This window comes from Sinocyclocheilus rhinocerous, unplaced genomic scaffold (genome assembly GCF_001515625.1).
Source record: "Sinocyclocheilus rhinocerous isolate Xijiao unplaced genomic scaffold, SAMN03320098_v1.1 scaffold927, whole genome shotgun sequence".
Taxonomy (NCBI): domain Eukaryota; kingdom Metazoa; phylum Chordata; class Actinopteri; order Cypriniformes; family Cyprinidae; genus Sinocyclocheilus; species Sinocyclocheilus rhinocerous.
The window spans coordinates 178,496-193,369 of NW_015649229.1; the positions used below are offsets into that span (position 1 = coordinate 178,496).

Consider the following 14,874-nt stretch of genomic DNA (forward strand, 5'->3'; position numbering starts at 1 on the left):
GAGCCGCACATGTATAGCACCTGCTGTCAGACACGTGCTATACTGTATTATAAGTATGAATCGTAAATGATGGGGTAATTATAGGCGAGATGTGTCTGTCTCTTCTGCGTGTGGTTTCTGAGCTCACAGCCGTCTGCCGCTAAAACAGATGATTCTGAGAAATACAGGCTGCTCCACCTGCTGAAAATAAGCTAGAAATGAGTCCTGCACCCTCCGTCTCTGTGATATTCTGGTCTCTAGATGTGGCTCAGCGTGTGTCTGTGGGGTTTCTTCACCTGTGTAATGGTCTAGTAGGTGAACACGGTGTGTCTGATAACAGCTCTCCTCAACAACACACATGATCTGAGGAATCAGTCCTGTCTGGAGCACAATCGCTGCAGGACCAGTTACTGTACCTGTTGAAGTTCATGAGTTTGAGAGTCTCTCTATTCAGTTCACAAGTCATCTGTTTTTATAATTTGCACACGGGGGATTTTTGGTTTACCATATGCTGAAGACCACTGAATGTATGTGGTCAATAATGAGTCAAAATACTTTCCATTACATGTAAAGTCTCTGAATGGACCTTTTACCTTGTATATGGTAAACCTCTTTTCTTTTTTCTTTTCTTTTCTTTTCTTTTCTTTTCTTTTCTTCTTTTGTTATTTGAATGCATCTAATGTTTTATTTTGATTTGTTTGATTATTTATTTTGTTTTATATTATTATTTTATTCAGTATTTTATATTGTTTTGTTTTATATTTGTTGTTGATATTATTTTATTTTATGATTTTATTTTATATTGTTTTGTTTTTATTTTATTTTAATTTTTTAATTTTTCTGTGTGTTTATCAGTAGGAAGCTATGCCCTAACCTGTTTTGTTTTTTGTTTTTTGTGTTGTGTTTTGTTTTACTTTCAGCCATTTTTTTTATTTTTTTGTTGTTTTATTTTACTTTTTATGATTATTTTATGTTTTTATATTTTATATTTGTCTCTTTTATATAGTTTTTTTATTTTATTATATATTTATTTTATTTTGTTAATATTTTATTTTATTGTGTGTTTTCATCAGTAGTAAGCTATACCCTAACCATTTTTCTCTTCCTGATCCCATACAGTCGAGAGAACAGTCTGAAGATGAGCTGGAAGAGTCCGTCACCTTTCGTCGACTTCATAAACTTGTCAATTCAACTCGACGTGTGAGAAAGAAGCTTATTAGAATTGATGAGGCCAAAAAACATGGCTCAAAAGGTAAGGAATGAATGCATTTCATAAACCTACACCTTCATTTGATGAAGGATTACAAAGCCAAACATTGAATTATTTGAACTAGAATTTGCACTGATGAATTGTTCACACTGAAACCAGGTATGTGTATTAAGAAAATGAATAGGATCAACTAAGATTTCATGTTTCCCCATCCAGACCCTGTGCTTCCGTCGGGCGAGGAGGGCGTCTCTCTGGAGGTCGAGCCTAGGTTGTCCCGCTCCGTGACAGATGGGGAGATGAGACGAGCCCTGAGCCCTTCTAACTACCATGGAGTGAGTGCTGCCACTGCTTTTATTTTATTTTATTTTATTTTATTTTAGTTCTAGTTTTAGTTTGTTATTATTATTTATTATATTATTTTGTATTTTTTTATTCATTTTGTTTCTTTTATATTTTTGTACATATATTTTATTTTATGATTTTATTTTATATTTTTTTATTTGATTTTTGTATTTATTCATTTCATTTTATATAATTTTATTTTTTATATTTTATATATTTTGTTATATTTTTGTTTTATATATTGTAGTGCTTGTTTTATTTTTTATTTGATTTATTTTGTGTATTTTTTTATCTGTAGCAAGCTATAACCTGTTTTTATTTGTTTTATTTTATATTTATTTTGTTTTGTTTTTGTTTTAATTTTATTTCTTATTTTATTTACTATTTTATTTATTTTATTTCTTATTTTATTTTATTTTATTTGCCATGTCCCAGGAGGACGTCAAGCTCCAAAATAACAAAAACCTTGAAGAAAGGACACAATTTAAGTCATTATTCACTGAAAGTGTAAATTGTATGTCAAGATTTCAATGTAGAGATATAACTTGATCCATATATTGCTTTACTAACTGTTGTTTGTGTCACAGAGGACCTGCAGCTTTGGAGGATTTGATCTCACAAGCCGATCTGTGTACATGAGCAACAGCAGCTGTGGCCCCACAGTAAGGACACGTTGTAAACGTGCAAATTAATTCATAAAATCTGTTCTAAGATTAAGATGCATAATGTCTGTCCTCCAGAATGAAAACGGTGATATCAGCATGAGAGACGCGTCTAGATCTCCAACACCTTCCCGTATCTCTCTGGGGAAGAAGGTGAAATCTGTTAAAGAGACCATGAGGAAACGCATATCCAAGAAATATAGTTCCTCTCCATCGGAGCAGGTGATTGTTTGATAAAGATTAATTCATAATGCACGACACTGGAAAGACTGTTGATTTGAGCAATTCCAATATAGCAAATCTGTCATTTTTGTCAAAGCAGAATGCAGTCTGAACTTGCAAAGACAGCAATTTGTAAATTACTAATTGCGAGTAGCGCTTGCTGACTGGCCCAAATCAAAAGAATTTGCCATTTTTGATCTACCAAGCAAAAATCATCAAGGTTGCTAGCTCAAAGGTTGCTTTTTAGGTTGTTCAGCTCTAATAGTTATGCTTGACTTGACAAACACCACTTATGTTGGAACCAAATTACAAATTAGCCATTTAGTACTGGTCAACATCTGCAGAATGTAGCGTTTTACAACACAGCTTCATTTGTAAGTATCTGGCGCCCTCTGTTGGCAGTTGAATTGATTTCAGTGTGTTGTTGTTCCCTGTGACTCTCAGTCAAGCCCAAGCCGAGCTCCCAGCAGCCCACAGTCTCCTCACACAGACACAGACTCTCTGGAGAAACCCAAACTCAAGGCCGGAGGATCAGTGGAGAGTTTGAGGAGTTCCCTCAGCGGACAGAGCTCCATGAGTGAGTTTATCTGTTTAAAAAATGTACAAATAAGAACTATGGTCGTGTTGTAACTATGGGACTAAATAATTATCATATTCATATGCCATGGTATTTACATGGTAGCTCAAAGAATACCAGGTTGTTGATGGTCAGTGTCAGTAGACGTGTGTAAAGCAGGAGTTGTTTTGCAGGCGGTCAGACGGTCAGCACCACAGACTCGTCCACCAGTAACCGTGAGAGTGTGAAATCAGAGGACGGTGATGAAGACGAGCTGCCGTACAGAGGGCCTTTCTGTGGCCGAGCTCTGGTTCACACAGACTTCACCCCGAGCCCGTATGACACCGACTCCCTCAAACTCAAGGTCAGATGCCTGGTCTCTTAGAAATAAACTGACCATCGGCTTCCGTTGCTCTGCGTCTGTAGCGTGTGTTTGCTCTTCCAGAGAGGAGATCTGATCGACATGATCAGTAAGCCGCCCATGGGCACGTGGATGGGGCTCCTCAGTAATAAAGTGGGAACGTTTAAGTTCATCTACGTGGATGTGCTGAAAGAGGAAGAGGAGAAACCCAAACGCAGCGTGAAGAAGAGGAGGAAAAGTCGCCCTCCTAAACCGACCTCTGTGGAGGAGCTTCTGGAGCGCATCAGTCTCAAAGTAACGCAATAACGCTCCGTTCAATTCATTGCATCATGTGACACTTTTTGATGCAATATTTTAATGGTATAGTATTACCATGTTCACCACAGTCTTATTTTAATATTATAAATATACTATTATATATTATACTATTTTTATTAAAGTGCCCCTATTATGGATTTTTGAAAATGACCTTTCATGCAGTGTGTAACACAGCTCTAAGTGAATGAAAACATCCAGCAAAGTTTTAAATCTGAAAGTGCACCGTGTATAAAGTTGTCTCTCAAAAGAAAGAGTCGACTCTGAATCACTGAAACGAGTCGTTTTTAAAACGAATCCCAAGCGTTTCATGTTGACCTCATTATGAAACATTAGCATATTGCCCACCCACTTGTTGGTCTTTTTGCATTGGTCGGAATGAAGATGCAAATTAATTCTTTGCCACTAGGTGCAGCTTTTGGAGCTGTAAAAATAGCGGTTTCCCTGGTAACGCTGTACACAAAGCAGCACTGTGCTCACAAACACTGCTTTATCAGGCATTACAGGCGAGATGAAATGAAAATTAGACCAATCGGACCAATCACGACAGATTAGCATCACGCAAAGGAGGGGTTTGGAAAAATTAATCGTTGAGCGAATCGTTTGGGAGTCATTGAGCAAGTCAGGTAAAAATAAATGCATATTATAAGACAATGAAAGTGTTTTTTGACCTTGCATGCATGTCAACCTGACTCCCAAAACCAAAATATGAACCTTTCATTACCCATAATAGGGGCACTTTAATTGTTTGAATTAGCTTTTATTTTAATACTTTGATTTCATATTAATTTTAATTCATGTTTTTTTTATTTTGTTATATACTTAAGTCATTTTTATTATTTCTTTAATTTTTATCAGTTTCTGTTTATTGTAAATATTACTGTTTAAGTGTTTAGTTTAGTTTTAGTTTTCTAGTTAGTAATTTTGGTAACTCTTTAAAATAAGGTCCAATTAGTTAATCTTAATTAATGCATTTATGTAACAGTGAGCAATACATTTGTTACAGTATTTATTAATCATTGTTATTGTAAGTTCATAAAAATACAAGTGTTCATTCTTAGTTCAAGTTAGCAGAGGTCCAGTAAATAATATTAACAGATATGTACATCTTTTGATTTTAAAAATGTATAATAAAATGCTGAATTGAACATTAATGGAGAGATTTTTTTTAATGTAGTATTCATATTTTATTATATTTCAGCAACAAAACTGAGTTTTAGTTTCAGTTAATGATCATATCCCGCAGGAGCACATGCCCACGTTCCTGTTCAATGGTTATGAGGATCTGGACACGTTTAAACTGTTGGAGGAGGAAGATCTGGACGAGCTGAACATCCGAGATCCTCAACACAGAGCCGTGCTGCTCACCGCCGTCGAGCTGCTGCAGGAGTGTGACAGTGAGAGAGACAAACACACACACACACACACTGACAGATCGATTACTGTTCTCACTGTTTTAACTGTTTTAATAATGAGTCACTAAAAGACGTTGGTAGCTGTATTGATTATAAAAGACTTTCTATAAATCTTATACTACCATTTACAATTTAGGCTAGATTTTTATTTATTTTTTTTATTTTTTTTGCCCAATTGTGACAATTCTCAATTGTTGAGTAAAGACATTTATAATGTTACAAAAGATATTAAAAATGATTTATGAAGGATCATGTGATACTGAAGACTGAAGTAATGATGCTGAAAAGTCAGCTTTGATCACAGAAATAAATTACATTTAAAAATATATTTAAATAGAAAGCACTTATTTTAAATCGTAATAATATTTCACAATATTACTGTTTTTATTGTATTTTCAGATCAAATAAATGCCAAAAACATTCAAAAAATCTTACCAACCCCAAAACTTTGAATGGTAGTGTGTATTATATGTATTTATACCATTAGTATTTATCTGTAATGGTAAACCTTTTTATTTAATAGTATAAATATTTATACATACCAAAAATTTGTGAATTTCTCAAAATGGAGATTAGGAATGTAGTAAGGAATATAATTACTATAATAATATTACCATATTCATCTAAATACTTCTAAACCCTATGAAAAAATAAATAAATAAATGATTCACTAAAAATATGTTCACAAACTAAAGCTACAGTTAAATCCATGACATAAAATTAGAAAATAACCATGTGCTTTGGTACATCATTAATGAGTATTTTAAATAAAAAAGCATTTTTTGAAAGCGTCATACATCATGTAAATAAATTAATATGATTTATATGCATTATGGGCCAGATGCGACATTCAATTTTATACAAAAAAAGTTATTGTGTCTTCAGCATATGTTGCTGTGGTTTGATCTGCAGGTAACAGTGACCCGGAGCGCGAGGGATCGTCCGGAGACTCCCAAGAGAAGCTCCTGTCGGAGAGCAGCGCGCCGCCAGCGGACTCTCCTCGTGACTCGGGCTGCTACGAGAGCAGCGAGAACCTGGAGAACGGTAATGACAGCCTTCCTCGTCTGTGACTCTCCAGCCCTCCTCTTCCTCCTGTCTGTGATCTCTGCATGAATCCAGTCGGATCTGCTTTCATTCCTCTCTCTGCCTCCGCTGGGACTTTCACAGCATCTCTCATCCATGTTTCCGACAGCACGGCATCAGTTACTCGTCATGTGACTTTGCGTTGAGATTTCACTTCAGTCCATTTCCACTCGAGAACCGCCGTTTTTTGCGCTCGCTGAATTTGTGTTGAACTATAAGAGTAAGGACGTTTGAATCAGTCCTGAATCAATATTATTCACTGTTACAGCCTGAAATCTGATCACAGAAATGTTCCTTGGCTTTGGTTTAGACGAACAGAATAATTCTAGTCCTAACATGCTCATGTGAATGTGAAGAGTTGACCGTGTCATTATTTTTTTGCTTGTGCTTGCGAGACGTTGCTGTTTGTGTGTGTATATTTTTCTAGTAAAAATTATATAATGTTGCACAATATCTTTAGATGTGCCTAAAAATCATTTGTGATATGCAAACATATGAGACTAAAGTAGATATATTTACAGTACAAAACAAAACGATACATTTTGCTCCACAGGTAAAGAGAAAGAGCTTCGATGACATCAAAATGTCTTTAGAAATTCAGTCTGAATGAAAAGATTGAATCTCATGAAAACATGTCCAGGACGCATTTCACCCCAAAATCGATTTTTCAAAAAGACAAAATTACAAGTTGTTTAAAGAAAAAGCCTCTTTTAAAGTTAATTCGGTTTGTTTTTCTTCTTCACTTTTATATCTATTAAACACATTTTCCCCTCATTTAATTTTACATTTACCTGTAAATGCTAAATGAATGCATGTAAGTGCAAACTCTAATTACAGTAATGCATCCAGATGTTTTAGTTTTGAGTTTTTGTGTTGCTTGTCATTATAATACTATTTTCTTAATTAGTCATAAAGGCAGAAAAGCAGCATTTGAGAAACCTTAATACATTAATACTAATTTTAATATTATTTTACATAAAAATAAAATGAATATAAAATTAATCCTGACAGTCTCACAGTGCAAAATGTTCATGATGGTCCTAAAAATAGTTCTTTAAGCAAAATATAACTTCTGATTTTGGGATTATACTGTATATGACCCCGAAATGTATTAATACAGATTTTAATAATATCTTATTTTATATTTAAAAAGATCATGAATTTAATTAAAATACAAATATTTTTGTTCATATTGTTTAATCTGTAATATTATTAATTCATTTCTTGTATTAAAATGAATTAATTCTACAATTATTTTTTGCATTACAGTAATTTTGAGATTTTTTTAAAAGGGGTACTGTGTTTAATTCCTGACATCTCGCAATGTAAAAAGTTCAGAACGGTCCTGTTTCTTTAAGCAAAATAATATAACTCTGATTTTGGGATTATAGATGACCCTGAAATGTTCTTGACAGGTTTTGTGAGATTCATCCAAAATGTCTTGCATGTTCTAAAGAAACCTCCAGAGTCCGTGTTCATGGATCCGAGGGTCACAGGACTGACGGCGGTTGAGCTCTGTCTGTGTCACTGACCAAGCTATGGAATAAAACGCTCTATGATCTACTCATCTGAACTGCCTGCTTATTCCTGTCTGCTCCTGTTCATTTCCATCCAGAACGTTCTGCTCTCTCCTAAACTATATATTTCATCACTTTGCATAACATGCCAGTTTCTCTTTGCATGCAGAACTTTCCGAAGGTCTACTGTATGATCTGTCTCAAGTAAATACACTACGGTTCAAAAGATATTTTTAAAGAAATTAACAGTGACAGTAAAGACATTTATAATGTTACAAAAGATTTCTATTTCGGATAAATGCTGTTCTTTTGAATGCTCTGTTCATCAGTGAATCCTGAAAAAAGAACATCACAGTTTTAACAGATATTAAGCAGCAGAACTGTTTTCAACGATTTGCATTTATTTTTAGGCTGCATTTATTTGATCAAAAATACAGTAACATCAGTAATATTGTGAAATATTATTACAATTTAAAATAACTCTTTTCTATTTGAACATACGGTCAAATGTATTCCTGTGATGCAAAGTTGAGTTTTCAGTATCATTACCTTCAGAAATTATTCTAATATGCTCATTTGCTGCTCAAGAAACATTTCTGATTATCAGTGTTGAAGTTGTGCTGCTCGATATTTTTGAGAATACCCTGATATTTTTTGGGGGGGGATTCTTTGATGAGTATAATGTTCAAAAGAACAACATTATATACATACATACATATATAAATATATATATATAATGCAATTTATTATAACATTATAAATGACTTTACTATTACTTTTGACGATTTAATGTGCCCTTGGTAGTGTTTAATTTAAAAATATATATTTCCTGTTGATTCATTCCAAACTCGTATAACTCATATTTTTCCTGTGTGTTGCTGTCATGTTGAATCACATCTTCTTTACATGAATCTTCTTGTAGGCAAAGGCAAAAAGACGTCTCATTTAAGCAGGTCCTCATCAGGCTTTGAGTCCAGCCATCTCTCCTCCCCTGAGTTTCCCATCCCACCCCTCTGCCATTCCAGCAGGTTAAACCCACAAACCAGACAGGACACTCCACTTCCACTGCAGATCGACTCCATCAAGAGGAGAAACCATGGCATGTTCAGAAGAAGATTCCTGAGTCGCAGTTGCGGTGCGCTGGATCAGCCGTCTACTCAAACTGAGCTTAGGAAACTTTACTTCTCAGTAGAGGAACTTCATCTGCAAAGTCCTGAGAGAAAGCAGCCCAACAGTACTGAGGAGACTCTTCTGACACCTGACGAGTCTGAAGAGACTGGAGACAGAGCTCAGCCGTCCTCCAGCGTCTCAGTGGTGGAGTATGAAGAGGTGCCTGTAGATGATCTTCCTCCAAGCACACAGCGCATGAAACCTCCAGTTCCTCCAAAACCTCTTCCACTGCCGTCATTGAAGGGCTTTGACGCTGGTTTCAGTAGAAAGGAGGTTCATACAAGCGCATCTAAGTCAAACTCCTGTCCAGAAGTTCCCAGGATCTCCAAATCGTTCATTTACAGACCTGCAAAGAAAGTTCACTCTGGGAAAACACCCAACCTGGAGACTTTAGTGGAGGAAAAGTTGTGCTCTGATGGCATCGACCTCACAGAAGAGCCATATTCTGACAAGGTTTATCTGCCTTCTTTTTTTTTACTTGATTTATTGGCGCTAAAGATAAATGGTGTTTATTGTCTTTGATCTTCGGGCATTTAGACTGAAAAATGTTACGTTTTTAAAAAAAAAAATTCATTTGTACTTCATCAGAATGATACAAAACTTGACTTTTGTGACACTTCTTATGAACACAAAAAATGCGGACATGATTAGAAAAGGATAGATGGTCTTAAAAACAGTCACACTTTACAGTGATCTTTACAGTTGAAAAGGACTACCATAGTAATGTAAAAAATTTTAAATATGAAAATAGAATCTGAAAGTCAATTTTGGGGGGTAATAAAGTCTATAAATAACCTGCAAAAAATTTTTAATGTTTTGTATTTTGTAACTTAAACACTGTAATGAATTGTTGACTGTAATTAACTGTTATTTGAAAATAGTATTAAATATTTTTTCTATGATTTATATTATTTAAAAAATTAATCTTGAATATTGTCTAATACTATGAAATACCCTAAAAATACAAAATATTAAATAATAAATATTATTGAAACTAAATATTGTACAATCATTTCATTTTTAAAAAATTACCACCAATGAATGGGGAAAATTATAAAATCATAGCAATTGGGGGGTAGAAGTTTTTGTCTGTCTAAATATATGCAAAACCCATATATTCTAAATATTGTATTTTAAATACTTGTGCTCCATTTTTTACCAACACACTGTATTAACTGAAAATAATACGTATTATATATATATTTTTTATTATTATTATTTTTATAGAAATAAATGTTGAATATAGTCTCATGGATTTCCCTCAAAATGCTAAATATTAAAGAATAAATATACCGAATATAAAAATATTAGTACAAAATATAGTAATTTTTTTTTTAAGTCATGCTTATTGTCTACCCTGTTGACTTCACCAAAGGGTTAAGTATAAGATTGCAACAATATCACAACAAAATAAAAACACTCTTTAGCAACTAGTTTTGCATGGGCAAAGATCAAATTTTATTCAAAAAAAAAAAAAAAAGTAAAAATCTAGTTAGTTAAATCTAGTTAATATTCTTCATTTCTGTTTTTCAGCATGGCCGTTATGGAGTGCCGTTCTCTCTGGTCCAGAGATATTCTGAAGATCTGGACAAACCTTTGGGTGACATTGCCATTGTGATGGATCAGACGAGAGTCCGTCAGCTTCTGAAGCAGCATCGGATAGCCGTGAGTCTGTCTGCTGATGACTTACAGCATGACGAGTGTCACTTGCACGTTCTGGACAAATGTGTCTGACTTTGACTTCATTTCATATCTCACAGATCCCATTGAGAAGTTTGTCAGAGATATGTGTGATTCCATAATGGATTTCAGAACTGTGGGAGCAGCTTTGCAGAGCGACAGATGATGGAAAGCACATAACAAATCCAGCTTAAAAACCACTGCTGAACTGATTCCCGATGAATCAGCTGAATGTTTTTCCAGCTAGAATTTGTCCTTACCTGACTTTTCCTGTCCTTTTAGGGTTTAGACAGCACAGCAGAAACTGAAATAGTTTGACTTTCATATGTGGCTGTGTTTTGAATGAAGTCACTGATGAGTGATTTGTTTTGAATCAGCTTTTGATTTCAATCTGTAATGATCTAAATGCAACACAGTCCCAATTTTAAGCAACTCTTTAGAAGATTGTGCGAACCGTAAATATTGCCTTTGAAAATGTACATATAATAGTGACCCTGAGTGTAAACCTAAATTTGTTGTAATATGTTTTGGATATATTGGATAGATCATCATCATTTTTTTTTTCAAAAGAAGTAGTTTTTTGTTATTATTTTGATATATATAATTACAAAATCTCCCCGGGCTAAAAAGCATGTTTTCTGTATGCCGCATTGTCTTATATTTTCGGTAACATTCAAACGTTCTGATTTCAAAGCATATTTATTTCCTTCTGTAATATAGGATTTATTTTCTTGTAACATTTATCATACCTATTTTAATCTATAACATTCTGTTATGAGATGATGAAGGGTTCTGTTATTTTATGGACTAATGCAAGTTGGTGTGAATGAACTGTGAAGGTTATAAATGGATTTTAAGAGACAAATGTGTTTTAAAAACTAATAAAGTCAAAAGCTCTAATTCGTTTATTTCCATATAGTTTAGTCATTTGACTACATACCTTTCTAAGAATTAGCATGTATAATTTGCAAAGGCTGGAAATGTAAGATGTGTAATATAGTATGTTTAAATTATAATATGTGACTCTGGAGCACAAAACCAGTTTTAAGTCGCTGGGGTATATTTGTAGCAATAGCCAAAAAAACACTGTATGGGTCAAAATTATCGATTTTTCTTTTATGCCAAAAATCATTAGGATATTAAGTAAAGATCATACATCAATGAAAAGCTTATTCAGCTTTCAGATGATGTATAAATCTCAAATTCGAAAAATTGACCCTTATGACCGGTTTTGTGGTCCAGGGTCACATATGTGCTGTAGCATCTACCTTATTTCGCAACGTGGAAGTAATTAAGCTACTATTTTTGTGGATGTGCGAGATTTTCGATTCATTAGTCAGTAACGATTCAAAGTGCAGTAACGTTAAACGGTAAAACTACTTGCTATACAAACCAGTATGTTTATTATTATGATAATTCGTTAAAATAACAATAATAAAAGACAGTTTGCAGTATTAAGCAGCACAACGGACTGTTTTGTACAGCTAAATCACTGGAAACGAATGATGCCAGGTGTACCGACGAAACATGCTACCTATCAGACTGTGCTACCAAAAATATATTTGCATTGTTTTAAGGGTAAATTTCGGGTAATGGGTGGGGAGGATTAGGGTAGGGGTAGTTATGGACATGAAAAAAAAAAGCCTCAAACCACAAGAATAAGATGCTGGTAGCACAATCTGATGGGTAGCATTTTTCGCTATCGATTTGTGCTACCTATCTGTTTAATGGGAGGTAGCACAAATCCTCAGAACACCGTAAATAGTGCACATTAAAGTTACAAAATTATGACATATGGCGCCATTGCTCTATGGGCGTCCCGAGTTCGAATCCGCTGGAGGACTTTCCCGATCCTCACCCACTTTGCATCCTGTCTCCTCTACACTGTCCTATCATAAAATCGAAAACGCTAAAAATTCATCTTAAAAAAAAAAAAAAACATTGGAGGAAAAGTGAAATGTTAGCAGCGTCTAATTTGTCATTTTACGTTTTTGGCACCTGAAACGTTTTTAAATGTTATTCAAACATGAATATATGTATATGCCAAAAAAGAAAAAAGAAAGAGAGAGAGAGAGAGAGAAACCCAAACTGGGGGTCTGACGCCCCCAAACCTCCATGCACTCATGCAGGAGGTTTAACGCCGCCAAAGCACGGCAAAGTTTGGAGACGAACACATGGAGACAAGGCGCTGTTCCGCCCTCTGAGACAAGTATGACATAGGTAGTGTGTTAATACAGATCAGACGAGTTAGTATCATCTCTCTGGATTCCAGTCATAAGAACATGATGACTTTCAGAAATCCCCCCTCTCATAAACACTTGAGCGGCTACATGCGCGTGAGGAGCCGCAGGGGGAACTGGCTCGCGGTGGTTCTGCTCCGAATATCGCGCCGGGATCTGTTCTTCTGTCTGACCGCTCTCCTCGTCTTCTGCCTGGGCTCTGTATTATATCAGTTAGACGGAGGAGCTCCAAAAGTCCTGCTGGATGTGGGATATTATCTCGGTAAGACCTCAAACATACTGTATTTGTTTATCAGGAGTCATGGGGTAAGCTGTCACAATGGAATCTGATTTGGCAATATGAAATGCTTGCCTGTCATGTATATATTACTTGTCCTGAGTTTATTCGTTTAGTTAATATTTTAAGTGTATTTCCGTGTTGTTGTAATTTTTTTTCACTTGTTCATTTTTTTCCACTGCTAGCATTTGTGTAATTGGACTTTTGGCTCAAAACCTCACATTTTATTAAACTTTATATAACTTTAATAGGTCCTTTAAAAGTATTGTATAGTAATATTAGAGTCTAAACAGATCATTTGTTGCAATATGAACAGAAGTTTCCTGATAGGTCTCACTAATTGAATGCACCTTAATGATTTGTTAAAGTTATAAAGTGTTAGCAAAGCCTGTTACTGTAGTTCTGTTCTCAGGTCAATGCATCAGTCAAGGTTCATAAAGAGCGGACTGTCTAACTCCACTATGAGTCTATATGACAGCAGTGTTATTCTTGGCTTTCAGAGCAGCTCATGAGACCCACCAGTGAATTCCACACGAGTCCATGTAAACTCATGATATGAGGCCTTGCATTGTCCTACAATGACAGCAGTCACCAAAACTGATGGAGGAGTGGAAGAACCTGTGGATTTGACAAAGCATCAGTTCTTAAAATGCCCATTTAAAATATACCAAGCTTACATTTTAGTACCCAAGCTATGAAGTCTACAAATATTATACAGATTAAACTTTAAAAATGTGCAATTATTGAGGATGGATGGAATATTTGGCATTTCTTCTGAAGAACTATAAGGATTCTGTCTGCTTGTGAAATTCAATATGCACAATTATATGTACGGTAGATGGCGGGTGCGCTTCTATTTATTTTTATTTTATTTAAAACTTTTTAGGGAGATTTGCTGGTGGCCACGGATCTTTAGCACCCAGAGTAAGAGCACTGCATGTAATATCCTGTACTCAGCTGATGCATATGCATGTTTATGCCATTATTATGTAAGATTGTTCTTTAGTGAAAATGCTTTGAATGTTGTAAGAGTTTTCTCTGTTGCAGACTCTACCGTTCCCGAGTCAGATTGTGTATAACAGGGTGGGTAAGTGTGGCAGTCGCACTATAGTTCTGTTGCTGCGCATGTTGGCGGACAGACATCAGTTCACCCTCATCTCCTCTGATATTCACAACAAGACCAGACTCACCAAACGGGAACAGGTAATCAAAAATGATCATTGTCAATTAAAAATGTAAACAATTTCTTATTTTTTGAGCATCACATCAGCTGCCATTGAATTAATTCATTATAATTCCCGTAGGTCTATATACTGTATGAGGAGAGCCTTCAGCCACCACTGAACCATCACTAGTAATTCATTTCAACTGTTCTTCTTTCATTCCTGTGTAGGAAAATCTGATTAGAAACATCAGCACAACTCCTCAGCCATTTCTTTATACCCGACATGTGCATTTTCTCAATTTTAGCAGGCAAGTAAACCCAGAGATCTGAATGACTGTATCTTACTCATGGCAACTCATCAAATAAATGAAAGCACAGAAAATATTGATTTGAATTTTGATTTTGTAATTCTGCAATTATTATTAAAGGGGTCATATGAGACGATTTCAAGTTTTCCTTTCTCTTTGGAGTGTTACAAGCTGTTCGTGAATAGATAAGATCCCTAAAGTTGCAAAGACTAAAGTCTCAAACCCAAAGAGATATCTTTATATTCTCCTAAAACAGCTCGTTTAAACACGCCCCCACATGTCTACGTCACTGTGTAGGAAGATTTGCATAACACCACCCAAATGTTCACGCAAAGAAAGAAAGTGTAACTTTGATTCTCGCTGTAGTATTGT

At 35.1% G+C, this 14,874-nt stretch overlaps 2 protein-coding genes across 2 annotated transcripts in view; both read left to right on the forward strand.

Moving 5' to 3' along the window:
* The window catches only part of LOC107710426 (SAM and SH3 domain-containing protein 1-like), a 97,079-nt gene extending 85,676 nt beyond the window's left edge, over positions 1–11,403 (forward strand). The window contains exons 10-21 of the mRNA XM_016515195.1: positions 1,099–1,231; positions 1,406–1,521; positions 2,119–2,193; positions 2,272–2,415; positions 2,860–2,992; positions 3,166–3,335; positions 3,417–3,626; positions 4,894–5,044; positions 5,975–6,106; positions 8,585–9,285; positions 10,366–10,497; positions 10,593–11,403. Of these exons, the coding sequence (XP_016370681.1) occupies positions 1,099–1,231; positions 1,406–1,521; positions 2,119–2,193; positions 2,272–2,415; positions 2,860–2,992; positions 3,166–3,335; positions 3,417–3,626; positions 4,894–5,044; positions 5,975–6,106; positions 8,585–9,285; positions 10,366–10,497; positions 10,593–10,634 (2,139 nt within the window). The 3' untranslated portion in view covers positions 10,635–11,403. The remainder of the gene's footprint in view (positions 1–1,098; positions 1,232–1,405; positions 1,522–2,118; positions 2,194–2,271; positions 2,416–2,859; positions 2,993–3,165; positions 3,336–3,416; positions 3,627–4,893; positions 5,045–5,974; positions 6,107–8,584; positions 9,286–10,365; positions 10,498–10,592) is intronic.
* A 1,439-nt stretch (positions 11,404–12,842) lies between these two features.
* The window catches only part of LOC107710410 (uronyl 2-sulfotransferase-like), a 7,027-nt gene continuing 4,995 nt past the window's right edge, over positions 12,843–14,874 (forward strand). Inside the window, exons 1-4 of the mRNA XM_016515180.1 lie at positions 12,843–13,065; positions 13,946–13,953; positions 14,077–14,232; positions 14,423–14,502. Of these exons, the coding sequence (XP_016370666.1) occupies positions 12,843–13,065; positions 13,946–13,953; positions 14,077–14,232; positions 14,423–14,502 (467 nt within the window). The remainder of the gene's footprint in view (positions 13,066–13,945; positions 13,954–14,076; positions 14,233–14,422; positions 14,503–14,874) is intronic.